General features: G+C 44.1%; 1 protein-coding gene across 8 annotated transcripts in view; it reads left to right on the forward strand.

Annotated features, from left to right (window-relative positions):
• The window catches only part of TNPO3 (transportin 3), a 90,834-nt gene continuing 73,506 nt past the window's right edge, over window positions 1-17,328 (forward strand). For 6 of the 8 annotated variants that reach the window (XM_077469495.1, XM_077469497.1, XM_077469496.1 and 3 more), the window contains exons 1-2: window positions 3-403; window positions 16,042-16,242. In XM_077469495.1, coding sequence (XP_077325621.1) covers window positions 275-403; window positions 16,042-16,242 — 330 coding nt within the window. In that variant the 5' untranslated portion in view covers window positions 3-274. Of the gene's footprint in view, window positions 404-16,041; window positions 16,243-17,328 lie in introns of all 8 variants that reach the window. The other 2 variants (XM_077469502.1, XM_077469501.1) reach the window with 2 other exon arrangements.

Consider the following 17,328-nt stretch of genomic DNA (forward strand, 5'->3'; position numbering starts at 1 on the left):
GGGAAGCAACCTCTTTCCTGGGCTGCCCCTGGAGAGGCGGGGAGGTTTGGTGTGACGGGAAAGGAGGCACACAGGAGCTGGACACTGAGTCTTCCGGTATCCCCCCCTCCCTGCACAACCCGGGGGGAGAGAGAGTGTGAGAGAGCATCCGGAACGCTGTACTGCAGAGCTGTGCTTCCCGCCCGGACCGAGTTTGCGGGTGCACAATCCCATTGCGGCCGAGGAGGAGGATGAAGCCTGGGGAGAGGCGGCTGTAAGACACACGGAGAGCAACATGCAGAGAACCATGGAGGGGAAGCCCGGCCTGCAGACCGTCTACCAGGCCGTGCAGGCCCTCTACCATGACCCGGATCCCAGCGGGAAGGAGAGAGCCTCGCTGTGGCTGGGAGAACTGCAGAGATCGGTAAGGGGCCTGTACACACATGTGGTAGGGGGAGGGCGGTGTATGAGGGGGATCTCCCACATGAAGGCCATGCTGGGCCTCCCAGACACGAAGGCTCCCCCTGGTGGTGGGGGGAAGGGGGGATCCGGATGTGTCACAATAGATGTGAGATCTGGTGTGTGTCTGCAGGGCTGGGCATGGACTGCTCATATAGGGAGGGTGCTGGATCTAATCTCACCTGCCAGATCGGTACTGCTCTCTCCCCCCCCCCAGTGTGTGATCATCATGTCACATGTAATCCTGCCCCAGATCCATGTGGGGGCACAGACAAAACTTTCCTATTTAGATGGGGCAGGGAAGGGTTACACCTTTTTAAAAGTTTTTTTTTTTTTTCTGGCAACTCATCAGGAAGTGAGAGGAAATCTCAGGGAGTGGTGACCCCATTGAAAGATCCCCCCCCCCCCCTCTATCATCATCCAGCACCAATTGCAACACTCTTTACTTTTTTTTTTTTTACTTTTTTTTTTTTTTTTAATTATTTTAACAACTTTATTGGAATGCCACACGTTGACATTTTATTAGGTTCCATTTGCCACGGCATGGTGCAAGGCGATGGATTACCTTGTGCTGCTGTGCAAAAAAGTAGTAGAAAAGGTGTTTTGCCTCGTCTTATGGTGGGAATTTGCTAGAGGAGCTGTCCTACCGCATCTGGTGTGAATGTACCCTAAGGGCTGATTCTCCCATGGATGTGTTGGGGCTACGCTGGTGGTAATTTCCAGTACGTTCCCAACCCGTAGACTAGGCACAATGACCTAAGGGGAGTTACTAAGACTGGAGCAGCTGTGGATTATAGCCAATCGGCATCTAGCTTTAATTTTCAAAGCTTAACGTAGCGTTAAAGGCAAATCATAGGATACAGTAGAGGAGGGTTGTAACCCCGTCAGGTTTTTTGTTTTTTCTTATATTGCGTGCACTATTGGAGAGATTTCTCTTCATTTCCTGCCCCGTAGCCAAAACAGGAAGTGAGGGGAAATCCATCTAAAGCAGTGTTTCTCCAACTGTGTGCCGCAGCAGAATTGCAGGTGTGCCGTTGGATCATTCATGTTGTTCGCTAGGCCCGGCGGTGGCTGTGCCAGCGCCGCACCACGAGGCATAGTGCTGACTGTCTCACTCACTGAGCAAGTGTGCAGGCCTCATACGGACACGGTCATCTGTGCTGCCTGGCTTGTGCGCAAATTTGATTGGTTGATGTTTGCAGCCACCAGACCCCGCCAATCCGCATCGCAGATATGATTAGGCTGCGGCCTGGCTGCCAGCTGTGTGCCAGGACAGGTGCCCGTATAAGGCGCTTCCAGCCAATGAGGTGCTGAGCGCGGCGCTCCTCAACGTGACATCATTCCCTCCTCCAGTCCTACCCACAACAGAGCATAGGAGCCCACAGTCCCTGGCTGTCCCACGTGGAGTGGAGCTGAGAAGGTATAACGAGAGAAGAGATGGGGATGGACCACCAGTGTGTGATTATATCAGCGGTAAATATAAGCAGATGTCTTTTGTGATCCTTGTTCCCCAATACTATATCAGCAGGAAAATACAAAAGCAGCAGCCTTGTGTGATCCCCAATATTATATAGCAGTGATATATAATATTGGGAATCAGACAAGGCTGATCCTTTTGTATATATTATATTTTTCTGCTGACTACAAAAATTGTTAAATCTTTTCAGGTGTGCCATGGAAAAGTTTTAGATACTTTCGGTGCTACGCAAGACAAAAATGTTTGAGAAACACTGCTCTAAAGTGTAGAAACCACTTGTTGAAGGTTTACCCTTTGGGCCTGTTCTGGCAACAATCCAAAATTTGTGACTCATCTCCCTAAACAGGAGAAACAGAGGTGGGCACAGACAGCAGTAAAAACTACCTGTTCTTTTTAAATAAAAAAACAAACAAAACAAGCATATTATACTTGCCTGCTCTGTGTGGTGGCCATGAACCTCCTCTTCTAAGGTCGCTGGCTCTATTGGCTCCTCCTCTTCTGAGTGTGCCACCGGAAGAAGCAACTTCCCATGGTGGCACACCTGCGGGCTCAACCCTGAATCGGGCTGTGTGTATTGACACACTCAGCGTATCTCAGCCCTGTTGTTTGCTCACTGGATTTTGACAGCAGAAGGAGCCAATGGCTCCCATTGCTGCCTCTGAGCAGAGAGAGAAGAGAGCCACTAGATTGAGTTAAAGCTCATGTAAGTATATGAGGGGATGATACAAACACCCTCTCAAGAAATTCATTAAGGAAGAAGTATAACCCAAACCATTTGGGCTATGTTTCTCCTGGGGATCACAGGAGTGCAGTTCATTCTGCACTTCTGTGACCAGTCTTTAGTCGACAGCGGTCTAAAGTTGGCTGATGTCACTCAGCTGTTCCAGGCTTGGGAAAAATCCCAACTTTTTTTGTCAGGCTCCAACCAGAAGCCTGGACCAGCAGCTGACTCAGCCTCTCAGCGAGCTGCAGAGTGCCCAAACCAGTCACCCCAACTCCACCACGCCCTGGCGCTCCAGTGAGTACTGGAGGGGCAGAGATATGCAGTGGTGACTGACAGTCACTGCTCTCTCTTCACTGAAGGCTGAGAACCGAGCGATCACCGGTCTTTGATCGCTCGGCTCTCAGTCTTAAAAGCAGCGGGGGACAGATGCAGCAGCAGATTGTTGCTTCATCCACCTAGGTGAGTATACATTTTATTTTTTTTATTTTTTACAAGCCAATATTTCACTCTAAGGCCCCTTTCACATGGACCATTCATTGCTAATCATTTCGCCTGTGTGAAAGGGGCCCTAAGGTATAAAATGTCCCGGCCTTGAACCTCTTTAACTGAACAATAAGAAGATATTTGTTGCTATGCACAACTGCTCCAGATTCTGTTAGCACCTGGTTTAGTAAACTCCCCTCTTGTTTCCTATGCTGTCAGTCTATAGCAGTGGTTCTCAACCTCAGTCTTCAAATACCCTCAACGGGCCATGTTTTGCGAACTTCCCTTAGATAAAATATCTCTTATGAATACCATATTATTGATTTAAAGCAGCTGCGCAAAGTAAAGGAAAAGGTACTTGAGGACTGAGGTTGAGGACCACTGGTTTATACCATAGCTGTGTGCTTAAAATAGTACTCCTCTTTTTAAGTACAGTGGATTGCAACACAAACCACCACATCGCAACACAAACCACCACATCACAACACCCCTACAGTGAAAGAAATTGTATTGAAATCTTACTTTTTTGACATCTCAACAAAGTTCTTTTGAAAAAAGTAAACTGCAATACAGCTGTGTGTCTCAGAGCACACAGCAGCACCCATGCTTTCAGTTTTACTATCTGGTGTAAAGGAACCCTAAAACTTTTCCCACCACATTGTCTCTTATTAAGTGGTCAGAAGGACAAATAGGGAAAGTGAATCTCTCTGAGGCACAGATCGTAATAAGAATCTGACAGATCCTCACCCTTACCTATTCAGAACATATTTTGTCTATGTGTACACTTTATACTGTAAGGGTGTGATCACACCATGTCTGTTCTGCACACCGCTGCATGTGTATGGTGTGAACAGGACCCATGGGAAACGTGTTTCTCCCGAAATGTGTCCACTGGTGTGCAGACATATGCAGCTCAGCAGACATGGTGTGATCACACCCTTACAGTATAACGTGCACACATAGACAAAGTGTTGTGTTCTGAGTAGGGAAGGGTGAGGATCTCGGTCGTGTTCTTGTTGCGATCTGTGTCTTGGCTGAGGAGATTCCCTATCCAAAAACATAATTTGTAATTTAGTTTACTAATTAAGGTTTTTTGTTATTGATGATACTGTATGTGCCTGGATTGAAAACTGGTTGCGGGAGCGTGTCCAGAGGATGAGTGATTTGACGTTTTTATGATTGGTCTATTGTTGTGAGTGGGGTACCCCGGGGCTCTGTCCTGGGACCAGTTCCCTCTTTCATTGGCTGGGCGGAGGTGACATTACTCCCAAGCATGCACGAGAGTGTAGTCGGCTTTGGCATTGCCAAATTTTCACAGTGAGCTTAGGCTGAGAAATTAAAAAAAAAAACATCCACCATTTGGAAGGGCCAGTGAGCTGCAATATAGAAAATGTTTGTTCTTGGTTTTAGGTATCCTTTATAAGACCCTCATTTAATCCAGTTATGTATTCATTAAAATCCTTAAAGTGGTGTTCTGTCCTCTTCCTCCAAAAATTAAGTCAACAGATACACATACTGGAGCTGCTAACTTTTATTATTGGGACACTTGCCTGTCATGGAAACCAGGGATGTTGGCACCGCAGCCAATGTTTCCATCGGATGCTGCTGCCGCTATTGCCAATAAGGGAACCTGATAGTAAAGCCTTGCAGCTTCATGGCCGGTTCCCTTCTTTCAGCTGCGCTGTCTTATTGGGCCAAACTTCTGATGTACCTTGTCGCAGCAATTTCTAATGGAAGTGGGGACAGGGTACCTGTCAAACTGGTACCCACTCCCTCCTGAAAGGTGCCAAATGTGGCACCGGAGGGGCGGAGGCGACGGATAAGCGGAAGTTCCACTTTTGGGTGGAACTCCGCTTTTAATGTAATTGTAAACCCAATCACTAAAATCTTATTTAAGTATTAATGTGTTGTAGTTAAAAAGTAATCAATATTTTTAAATCTTCACTTTCATTAAAGTTATCCCTGGGGATCCTGCTGTGAAGGTCCTTGTTCAGGCATTTCCTGTTAGGCTGACAACACTGTGTTCCTGTCTCCCAATTGTGTTCCTGTGTTGTCACCCTGTTACATAGACTTCTGACGGAAACCACAAGTGTCTGTTTTACCATACATTGTACTGCTATTTTCCACTGTTGTCACCACCAGGGGTCCAGGCCTGGGACATGCCATTGCTGGAGTGCTTGTTAAGGGGAAGTGTCTGCAGGAGATCAGCAACACTGAGATGTAAATGGGGGGGAAAAGTAAAAACAAATCGGTAGTTTAACCACCTCAATACCTCACATTCACCTTCTTCCAGTCTATGCCAGTTTTTAGGTTTCAGTGCTGTTAGTTTGACAATTACTCAGTCATGCAACAATGTACCCAAATTTTTTTTTATGACTGCTTTCTTTTGGTGGTATTTAATCACTGTATGCCATTGGCTCCTGCTAATGTCAGTCAAAGACAGGGAGCCAATGAGTAGAAAGTGGGGGCGGGGTCGAGCAGTGGCTCACTGGGGGGGGGGGGGCACTCTGCAGGAGGGAGGGGCCAAGAAGGCAAACGTGGTACACGAGATGCGGAGGATCCGGGTTGTTCTGTGCAAAACCAGTGCACAGAGCAGGTAAATATAACGTGTTTGTTATTTTTAAACAAAGCAAGACTTTACTATCACTTGAAATATCCCAATTGGAAAATGGACATCCCAAGCTATTGCATTTTTTGTTTTTTTGTCACTATTTTTTTGGAAAATTAAGAAATTAAAACTTTTTTTTTATTTTCTTTTTTGTATCAGTTCACCAGAGCAGTATAGCAAAGTCATACGATGTGTGTGGCAGATTCTGTGAATGAATGAGCTATACTGTCTTCCACTGCAGCAGAAGACTAGTAGCTCTCAATGAACTGTGAGGGCGCTAGTGAGCGCTCACATATTTCATTGACACTTTCTACAGCTTTCAAACACAAAGGCGTGGGCAGTATCTGCAGGTGTCTGACATAGCACCCACAATCTGCCGGCTGCAATGCTATGCAGACTCCTGAGGAGAAATGAATAAATGCACTTTTTTATTAACCTGCAAAAACGTGTTTTTTTTGTTTTGTTTTTTCTTTTTTTCACAAAATGACGCTTTTACAGGCTTTTGATAATATAAATAAATATATATATTTTTTTTCAGTCTGTGCCATGCACACATAGGCATTTGCAGGCACGTTTGAAGAGGAGTGTTTAGAGGCTGAAAAAAAGCGCGCTACCAGCATGTTCAGGAGAGGAGTTGAATGCACAAGACACATGTAAGCCCACCTAAGTGCTGTGTGCGTTTAGCGCTCGAGCATTCATTCCAATGCCCAGAATATTTTGGCCAATGGAATCAATGAATGCTTGACACGCCTAAACGTGTGCAAAACTCGGCTTTCAGTGCATTTTTTGAGCTGCTTCTTTCCTGCCAGGAGCAAAGGCATCCAGGGGAGGGGAAAAAAACCTCCCGTGGGCATGAGGCCTAAATCTTGTGATCATGAGGAGCGTGTACTCAACTTTCTACAGTGCAGCACTTGGTACCTGAGCAGCAAGTCATGTATCAGCCGAGAATCATGTACAGATCTGTGTACACTTCTGTTTGCTCAGTAAGTTGAAATGTACACAGGCTTCTCTAGTAGCCTGGTGATGGTGGTAAGTACTGTTACTGTAAGTAATATACTTTAGGGTCTCGTGTAAATTGAGCCTTGTACCTTTTTTGATCCTTTAGGTAAATTTGTGCAATAAACCTCAAGTGTGTGCATTTAATGTAACCATTCTGGTAAAATATTAGGGCTAGGTTCACAATCCTACAATACGATTTTTAATCCGACTTTCATAGCGATTATGTAGTGCTTTGATGCAATTTGCATGTTCTATGGGGCCCAAAATCGCACTAGAATCCCACCAAGTACAAGAACCGTTTTCAAAATGGCGCTGTGCTGAGTCAGACATCATTGAAAACAGTGATTTCCCCTGTCATCCGATTCTGTGTGACTCAAGCCAAATCTGAAATCGCACTAGTGTGGGTTATTTGCACTCTTTAGCCAGAGCACACCCAATGTACTGTTTTTGATGTTCCTGTTTGCTAGCTTCCAGGTTGGATTGACTGGTTTCTACATTATGTATTAAAGTGACACTGTTGTCTGTTAAGACAACAAAAAAAAAAATCTGATGACTGGTAAACAGTGCAGGTACCCCCATACCTGCATGCGCTTTCATGGTCTGCTTGCAACCAAATGCCAGACTATGCAAGAATGAAATGACTTTAGGGTCTACAAAAACCTGCTGCATCTTCTTTGAAAAGAAGAAGCTCTGCCTTACTCATGACTTGCTGTAATCTGATGTGCTGGCCTAAAGTATTTGTACAACGTGCAAATGATCTTTCAAGGGCTTTAGTTTCGCACAGAGAAAAAAAATAACTGGTATGGAAACCTGAACAATCAGTATCCATTACTTTCTAAATATACCATTACAAGCATATTGTTATATATTTTTGACATGTGCTGGAAATATATACTTGTCGATCTTGCCACGTAACTTCCTGTGTTCTCTGCCTGTGCTGCACACTCATCAGAAGGAAAGGTAATGTGTTCTGTTCTAGAGTTACAAAGCAGCTGCTCAATTGATACGTGCAGTGGGCATTGGCACTCTAGGACAGGAAGTGTTTTACTTGGTAAGATGAGCAGGTGAAAATAAAGGAAAAAAGCCTGGAAAAAAACCCCCAAAAACAAATGCATTATCGACATTTAAGGGCCAATAAGTTGCAATTTTGTTTGTTTTGGGTTTTAGATAAACATTATGTGACTTTTACCTTAAAACCCCTTTAGCGCTAAAAATAGCGCATGTAAAGCGCCTGGAAAATGCCCCATCTGCAGTCTCAGTGTGAAGGCCTGAGTGCTTTCACACTGGGGCACTGTGCTGGCAGGATTTAAAAAAGTCTTGTGAGCAGCATCTTTGGGGCACTTTATGAGCGGTGTACACACCACTCCTGAAGCATCCCTGCCCATTGAAATCAATTTGCAGTGGCGCTTTGCGAGTGCTTTTTAACCCTTTATTTGGCTGATAGCAGGGTTTAAAAGCGCCCCACTGGTGGCTGAAAACTCACTTTAAAACTACTAGTTTTAGCTGCGATTTACCGCTAACGTGGCCGCGCTGTCAGTGTGAAAGGGCTCTAAGGCTTCAACGGACGTTTAGGAGCAGTTGGGCATTTTTTTTTTTTTCAGCTGCCCCTGAACTCTCCTCTGTTATTCTATCAATACATGTACACAGGGCTGTTTATAGTCATTTCTAGGCAATTGAGTTTAGAAGCATTTTTTGGAAACCAAAAGCGTTCAGGACCGATGTTCAGAGCCATTTGAAACGCCAAATGCCTGTAAGGGCGTGTAAAAGTGGTAACTCGTGTTTAGCCACATTTGGTTTACAGGCATTTTTAATGGAGATACATTTTTAACTATTTGAAAATAAAATAAAAAACGCGGCATATAAATGTGGCAACAAAGACGGTTTTAAACGTTGGTTACTATCTGTCAAGTTAAATCACTCAGGAGAGGTTTCAAAACGTCCCGTGTACATTAAGCCTAACACCCCTTTCAGACCAGGGCGTTTTGCAGGTGCCATAGCGTTAGAAATAGCGCCTGCAATCCGCCCTGAGGAAGCTGCACCATTGTGTGTAGTGTGAAAGCCCCGAGGGCTTTCACAATGCAGCGGTGCGCTGGCAGAACGTCAGAAAAAAGTCCTGCCAGCAGCTTCTTTGGAGCGGTGAAGGAGTGGTGTGTTTACCGCTCTTCCACCGCTGCTCCCCATTGAAATCAATGGGGCAGCGCTGTATCACCGCCGGCAAAACACCGCTATTTCGGTGTATTGCCGGTGGTTTTAACTCTTTTGCGGCCGCTAGCGGGGGGTAAAAGCGCCCGCTAGTGGCCGAAATGCGCCGCAAATCCAGCGGTAAAACGCTGCTAAAAATAGTGGCGTTTTACCGCCGACGCAATGGGCGGTGTGGTGTGATAGGGGTCTAAAGGGATTGTAAAATCAGAAAGTTTATCTTAATGCATTAAGATAAAAAGCCTTCAGTGTGCAGCAAACCCCCCTCAACCCCACTAAAACTTATCCGATGTCCCAGAGTGTCTCAGCTGTCTGAGATTTTCCCTCCTGATTGGCTGAGATACAGCAGCGACGCTATTGGCTTGTGAGGCATCCCATCCTTGTTTACCAAAGGGTATGTGTGTGTATAAAGTGCAGTATCTGCACTTTATCTGCACTTCTTTTGTTCTTGTTAAAATGACTTGGCCACTTTAATTTATTCCTTTCATGGACTTTTAATACCCCCTATCAGCATTCACGTCCTTGCTGCTTAGTTAGAATCCAGCTACTTTAAAATAGAAGATGCAAGAATGAATCACTTGCTGCTAGACCACAGTACATTTAGTGTGTGCAGGCAGCATGGTCAGGATCGTGTTAATTTACATCAGCTGGTGGGCATGCAGCGTGCCATTCTTGCAACAGCTGTGTCTGCTGGATGCAGCTCCCAGTACCCAACTGCTTTGAGCTCTCAGGGCATGACTTGATTGCTCTGCAGTCGCATGATCACAATAGAAACACAACTGTTATGAATGGGTTTCATTCATAACATCTGTGCTTAGTATTGTGAAGTTGTGATCGGCCCACAGCACATGGTATCTGGGCCAACCACAGCACCCTGTACCATGTGTTAGCTGTGAGCCAGTCACAGCACACAATAGTAACCACGGCTGTTATGAATGTAACCCATTCATGACAGTTCAAAACATTACTGTTACAGTGATCAGAAGGTACTTTTCTGAATTTACAATGATTGCTTTCTTTTTGGATAAGAGATCCATTCCAATGTCAAATAGTAATGAGCTAGTTGTTGTACAGCAAACCAGCCTAACAAAGTTCTGCCGCTGTTGGTAATCTGGTGTTCTGGGAACCCCGGTTCCTGAGCCTACAGATACACATGCCAGGTTTTCTCACTTGTACCCATTGTAAAGGTCTTTTTGCCATCTCTCGGATAGAGAGATTACATGGCGGCACTGTATCATGCAATATACTCCTGTACTTCTACCCAGAAGCATATAGGTGAAGCTTTCATAATCTGTCTGCAGTGGTTTACATAAAACTGATTAAAATGAACAGACCTGCTGACTGCAGTGCAAGGTTCATGTTCCCTGGATAATGTCAGGACTCTGATTTCACTTGTTCCCTGCCGTCGCTAGTTTTTTTTTTTTGTGTGTGTTCAAAATAAGACTGTGGTGACATCTGTGAACACTTCTCTAATAAGATTTTCATCCTCACCTCTCGGGCTGATGTTTCTGCAGTAGCTCATTGTGCCGCCTTCTGATGGCATGCTGAGTAGAAACACTCAGAAGAGAAGTGGACGTGGAATATTCAGCAAGAAGTAGTCTCTCTTGGCTTTTTAAATGTTAGACCCCAGGTAGCTCTGCTTTTCAGCGTTTTCTGTCCTGGCACCATTTGGGCTGAGTTTCTCAAAGGGATAGTGTAATGAAATTTGTGTGAGCACATATTTTGAGTGATCACCCCCCCCCCCCCCTCTTCTTTTGCCACATTTGGAAATTTTTGGGGGGAGGCAGGTACCTGATTTTGGCAGGTACCTCGGTCAGATTGCCACGTTATCTGAGCAGAATTTCGGCCCCTTCTCCTTTCCCTACAGCCTTCTGGTACACATCGCAGGTCCCAGGAGACTGCGGGTCCTGTCACAAAGCGGAGCGTGGTGGGAAACTGTCTGAGAAAAGCCACAAGGCCTGTAACCGGGCCACAGTGATGCACTGCAGGAGGTGAGCGGCTGATAAACAAAGTGGCTTGATGTTTCTTTATAGCCACCCGCTGACACAGGATGGGGTGGCGGGGGAATTTGAACCCCCACCCCAGTGTCCCACCCAGCAGCTTCCATCCCTGGTGATTGTGGTACATCGGCTGAAGAGGATAGAGGCGGTCTGAAATTAGAGAGGAATTTGTAATCTCGTGGCTATGTGTCTTTCAGGACAGGGTATCGGCAAGACCGGGACAATGCCATGGCACCCTACTTAAATATTGCCTGTGCACAAATCGGCTCCAATATCGGCTAAAACTGGTGTAGGATAGGAGTGCTTCCTTTTCAGAAATAAAGTGCAATAAATGCTTACTCGGGCTCTCCACAAGCAAGCCAGCTCCCCACAAGGTCCTGAAATTCACCACCTTGCAGCTGCCACAGAGTGGCCTAGTCATGAATGTTATTAAACCTTTCTTCTTCACTAATGGGCTTTGAGTACCTGAAAAGGATATATCTCACTAGCTTTCAGGATGGTGGATCAGAAGCGCGAGGGTTGCTCCTCTGTCAGCCATGCTAGTTTAGGATCTTCTAACAATACTGGGGTGGCCAGCCGTAAGTTCCCTTTAATACTGACCACATGGGGCTTGGGGGGCCTTTAACTCTGTCAGGTGCGCTTCCTGCCTTTATTGGGGATGAATTCTTCTCCATCATTGTGCACTTCATGGGGAAAGTCATAGTTAAAGTGGTTGTAAAGTCATAACTTTTATATACTCTTTTCTCCTATAAGTACAGTGTATGTGTTTATTTTTTTATTTTTATTTTTTTATTATAATTCTAAATACCTTCTTTGCTCAGGACTGCTGTGTGATGACATGTTGCCCTCCCTTTGCTCTCCTTCCCAATCTTAACGGTGTACAGTGAGAGGGGCTGAGATTCCCCTCCGACGTATGCAAGCTAGCAGAGGGAAGACACGTGACCACACAGCAGTGCTGGCCAAAAAAGGTGTTTAGCATTATAATTTTAGAAAAACACAAGCACTGTACTCCAATATGTTCCTGAAACAGAGAGAATAAATGTATATAATTGATGTGAATTTATGACCACTTTATAAAAAGGGAGGAGCAGCAGAATACTCAATGAAGACAGGAAGGGAGGGACAGGGAGGAGTTTGGCTTTGCAACAGACTACGGAAATGACAGAGGGAGGTGGAGTGGGGGAGATGCTGAGGGGAGAGGAGGATGTCAAAGGCACGTAAACTGATCACGCTATCATCGATCAGCAGCCACGATTAGCGTACTCCGTTTATACAGGGGAATACAGAAACAGTCAGGATTAACCAGGTATTGTACAACATGGAAAGGGATAAATGACACTACAAAAGCACAATGCAATAAATCATACCTTAAAGGGACAGGAGCATTTTCTTAGGGTCTTAACCACTTTAATGATTGCTGACTCAGCGCAGGGGTTATATTATTTTGCACCTCCCAAGGCATTCTCTTTTTGGCCGCATTGGGGCTTGTGACATCATCCACCCGCTACTTCACCTTGGCCAATCGGAGAACACCTTGTATTCCTTGATAAATATACACATACAGTCACTTCCTGAATAGTTTATTTACCAAATGACTGACATTTCCTTCCAGTCACAGAAGGGAAGTGTGTAGGACTTGGAACAAGGGCACAGGTTATTCTATGTAGCCCAAGCTGTTGCACTGTTACAGCCTCCACAGCGGATGAAGTGTTTTTCTACAGTATTCATTTCAACCAATCTGACTTTTGAAGTCACAGGAAACTTGGAGTTCCGGTTTAACTTGTAAGGAACATTTTCTTTGTGCTGCAGAAGGACAAGGTTGTGTTGAGGCGCACGCCATCATTTTTGCCTAAGGTGGCTTCTTCTTCCACCTTGGGACAATTCCTTTTTACATTTGCGTCGTCATCTAGTCACAATTTTGCTAAGGAAAAACGAATAAATATGTGATTCGGGGTACATCAGTTTGTGTGTGTCTGTCTCTTCACTACGGTTCCTTTTCATTAGTTTACACATCAGTTTATGTCCACAAAGGTCCCGGCCGTGAATCATTGGCTGGGACTTACTGACATGCTCCTGCTGTGTACATTGGTGGTGGGTGGTGGCAGGGGGTGCGCATGTGCGTGCTCTAAACCTGAAGGAAGGCAGTGACATACGAGTACGCTGCTTTGCCTGTGCTGGCCGCCCGTTCGCAGTATATTGCTGGTGGTTTGCAAGTAGTTTTTTTTTCCAGGCAGAAAATGCTCCGGCCAAAAAAACACTGATAAAAAGCCTGTGTGTGCATGGACACCTAGAATACCATGCTGGGGAGATTACTGGTTGTAGAAAAAAATGCCTGAAGCCAAAAACAGCAGCTGTAAAAATGCCCAGTATGTATAAGGCCCAATAGCCAATATCTATGCTGTTATGCACAGATCTTGTTGGATAGGAGGTACCTTAAGCCTACATTCACACTGATGCAATGCGAGTTGAATCCATTTTGCAGTGAAATTTTAAAGCGTAACTTCACCCAATCAACATTGAATATTTTTACTCCTTATGCTGCTAGCATTAATAAATCAGAAAGTATATCACATTTACTTGTTTTAAACTTTTTTTATTTCTTCAGTTACTTCCTGGTTTCCATGCCTAAGCAAATGATGTCATACATCCAAAGAGTCTTCAGGAAGGTGGGAGGGATTTGGTTTTCTCAGCTAAGTACACCCTCCTGCCTGCATGCCTGAGCTAAGGGCATATGGATTCCAGGAAGTAAATGCTACATGACTCATCTGCCCTTACTCAAGGTGACCGCAGCCATAAAGATTGGGGGGGGGGGGTGTTTTTCTAAGTGATTTGTCAGAAAAATAAAGCATCAAGACTGATCTGAATATTAAAATGAATCAAATAGGGGTTTCGGTTAGTGGTGCTGAGATTCAGAGTAGTTCCACTTTAAAGCTAAACTCGGGGGAAATTTCTCAACAAAATAAAGCATGAAGACATGGATGGATGGGTGAAATTGCTTTGAAAACAAAGACTTGCAGAAAACATGCTGGAATCGTCTTAATCTAGAACAGATAAGCGATCTGCATGCAGTTTACTTTCAGGTATAGGGAGCTACAAATGCATTGCAACGCATTGCTGTAAAATCTCACAGGATCCTTTTTAAAATGTCCTCGGATTTGCGCTGCATATAGGTGAACAGCCTCCACTAGGGCTGAAACAACGAATCGATTAATTGACAAAGAATCGATTAATTGACAACGAATCGATTACTGTTTTCATAATCTATTAATCGGCCTGTAACATAATGGGGTTAAAAAAACTAAAATGAGCCCTTTATAGTACAAAAATATAATCACTACTGTAAATATTAATTTCACTATTCTACAGTAAAAATAATGAACCCCTTCCAGTAGTGATTATCTGCTTTTTTGTACTATAAAGGGCTAATTTTAGTCTTTTTAAGCGCATTATGTTACTAAACGTCTTAGACCTGATTCACATCTATGTGTTTAGTGGTGCTTTTTGCAGAAACGCACTACAGTTCATTTACATAGTTTCCTATGAGACACGTTCATATCTGTGCTTTTTTTTCAGCCGCTGCATATTTGGAAAGGGTCAGGGGCTTTTAACGCAAAACACTGCTTTTTTTGGTTCAATGTACTTCAATGGCGAAGCTGCAGAAAAGAATATAATGTGTTTTTGCAGCAATTTGTGTTTTTTAATCTGCCCCCGAAAAAAATGCAAATTGCAGTAAAATCACGTGCGCAAAAATCAAAACGCACAGCAAAAAGCACTGCAGAAACGGATAAAAAAAACTGCATAGGTGTGTACCGAGCCTTATGCTGGCCTCACGGATCAATTTTCAGGTGAGAATATTCAGATGAAAAATCTTTGTACATTCGCTGAATGAAAGAATTTTGTTTGAAATTTTCACTTCATTTCTGAACAAAAACCACATATGCTGTCTGAAAATTCCTTTGACTGAGAAGTTTTCTATTTCTAAATTTTCCCGTCACTGTGGTTGAAAATGAATGTCAATTTGATCCACTTCTTCTTTTTTTTTTTTTTTTTTTAAAGGTTATTAACCGGTTAATCGAAACAATAATCGGCCAACTAATCGATTATGAAAATAATGGTTAGTTGCAGCCCTAGCCTCCACACAAATTCATGTTGGTTCACTTGCCATGTGATTCCATGCATTTTGGAACACATCAGAAATCGCATGTGTGCACCAAGGCTTAAGAGTGCTTTTACCTCCTTTTTTTATGCAGGCGCTCGGGATGACTTTTTTGACCCTTGTTATTGCAGTAAAATTAAATAAAGAATTTCAAGGAATTAAACATAAGCAATATATAAAATAATTACATTTATACACACAATCACACCTAATTAGGATGCATAGATATACCCAAATACCTCTTGCGCTGCATGTTAAGTATCTTTGGAATCATTTTAGTGCCCGTTCACACAGGGGCGACGTGACTTGCAGCGCGTCTCACAGACGCGACCTGCACACGATTTCAGCGGCGACTTGCAAAATGACTTCTGTATAGAAGTCAATGCAAGTCGCCTGAAGTCGCCCCGAAAATACTACAGGAACCTTTTTCTAAGTCGGAGCGACTTGAGTCGCTCCTATTAGAACGGTTCCGTAGTACAGAACGGAGCGCGACTTGTCAGGCGGCTAAGTCGCCTGACAAGTCGCGGTAGTGTGAACCGGCACTTAGGGTGTTGTCTAATTATAATGTAACAAAATGCTTTAGTGCTTTTCTCCTTTTCAGTTTTACACAAATGTACATTTTAAACGTGTGCGTTTTTTGAAAACTTTGGAAGATTAGAAACCTTGTTATGTTTTATCAGTTAGCATTTTTGTGGGCTTATGGAATATATTATATTATGTTTTTTTATTTAAAAATTTGCTCAAGTCTATGGTATGTGTAAAATCAGTAGTACCATCTTTTATTTCCACAGATCCTGAGCTTAAAAAATAAAAAAATAAAAAACTCTTATGAATGTGTTCAATGTCAAACTTTGTTTTGCCCATTTGGAGGTGAAATTTAAGGATTGGAGTCGACCAGCTAAGGGGTTAACCTGTGGGTTAGTGCTGGCTAACACTTTTTTTCTTGTCGTTTCTTAGGTTTATGCATGGGAGATCTCTGACCAGTTGTTACAGATACATCAGGATGTCGAGTCCTGCTATTTTGCTGCACAAACCATGAAGATGAAAATTCAGACATCATTTTATGAGCTGCCCGCAGACTCCCATTCTTCCCTGCGGGACTCCTTGTTATCACATATCCAGAACTTGAAGGACATGTCTCCTGTTATTGTAACTCAGGTAAGGTTTGCTTTATTGCAACACTACTAAAGCTTTAGGCTGACAACTTTTTTTCAACCAGGGTTCCTTCAGGGGTTCCTTGGCAAAATGCCCAAAAATTGCCCAAAATTAAAATTTTTGAATTGTTTTTGGTTTGGAAGAATAAATCGCCTCAAATGTTGAGTGTCCCATGCTGCTGCAATATGTAAAACTATTAGTTTAGTTTTTTACATTTTAGAATGGGGTGCCTCGGGATTGTGCAGAGTTTGAAAGGGTGCCTTGACTAAAACACTGTGAAATAGCTTAAAATGATGCATTCTATGCATTAAAGCGGAGTTCCACCCAAAAGTGGAATTCTGCTTTTGATTCCTCCCCCTTCTGGTGCCACATTTGGCACCTTTTGGGGAGTGGAGCCACAGTGAAGTACGTCAGCAGCTAGGCCTCCCTCCCCTGTTCCCGGACCAGTGAGAGCGCAGCGCGCTTTTTGAAAGCACAATAAGGACCCGGCAGGGAAGCTGAAAGGCTACACTACAGGGTTCCCTTACCCGCAATGGCTGCAGCAGCACCCGACGGCTGCGGTGCCGACATCGCTGGACTCCAGAACAGGTAAGTGTCCTAATGTTAAAAGTCAGCAGCTACAGTATGTGTAGCTGCTGACTTTTAATTTTGAAAGGGTCAGGCGGAACATCTCTTTTAAGGTGAAAAACATTTTTTGTGCTGCAGACCCCCTCCCTCTTCTTACCTGAGCCTGATCCAGTGACGTGCACCAGAGCACCAGCTCCTGCCTTTGTCTCTCTTTCCTCTTTGGACAGATTGATGAACAAAAGCTGTGGGGGGGGGGGCTTGTTTGTGTCGATTTGACGCTTGGGACACAGAAGTAAACCTCCATGGAAAGCGGCTTTCTGTGGGGGCACCTGACAAAGAGGAGGGACCTGGAGCGCCAGCGGGGGACCCCAGAAGAACAGGATATAGCTATAACAGACCTAAAATAGTGGTCTTTGCAACTTTTATGTCACACAGTATTTGCACAGCAATTTTTCACGCGTTTTTACTTATTTTTTTGGAAAGAAACTGTTTCGCTTTTTTTTTTTTTTTTTTCATGAAACT

Source organism: Lithobates pipiens, unplaced genomic scaffold (genome assembly GCF_037356315.1).
Source record: "Lithobates pipiens isolate NorthernLeopardFrog02 unplaced genomic scaffold, aLitPip1_a1.2 Scaffold_8, whole genome shotgun sequence".
Taxonomy (NCBI): domain Eukaryota; kingdom Metazoa; phylum Chordata; class Amphibia; order Anura; family Ranidae; genus Lithobates; species Lithobates pipiens.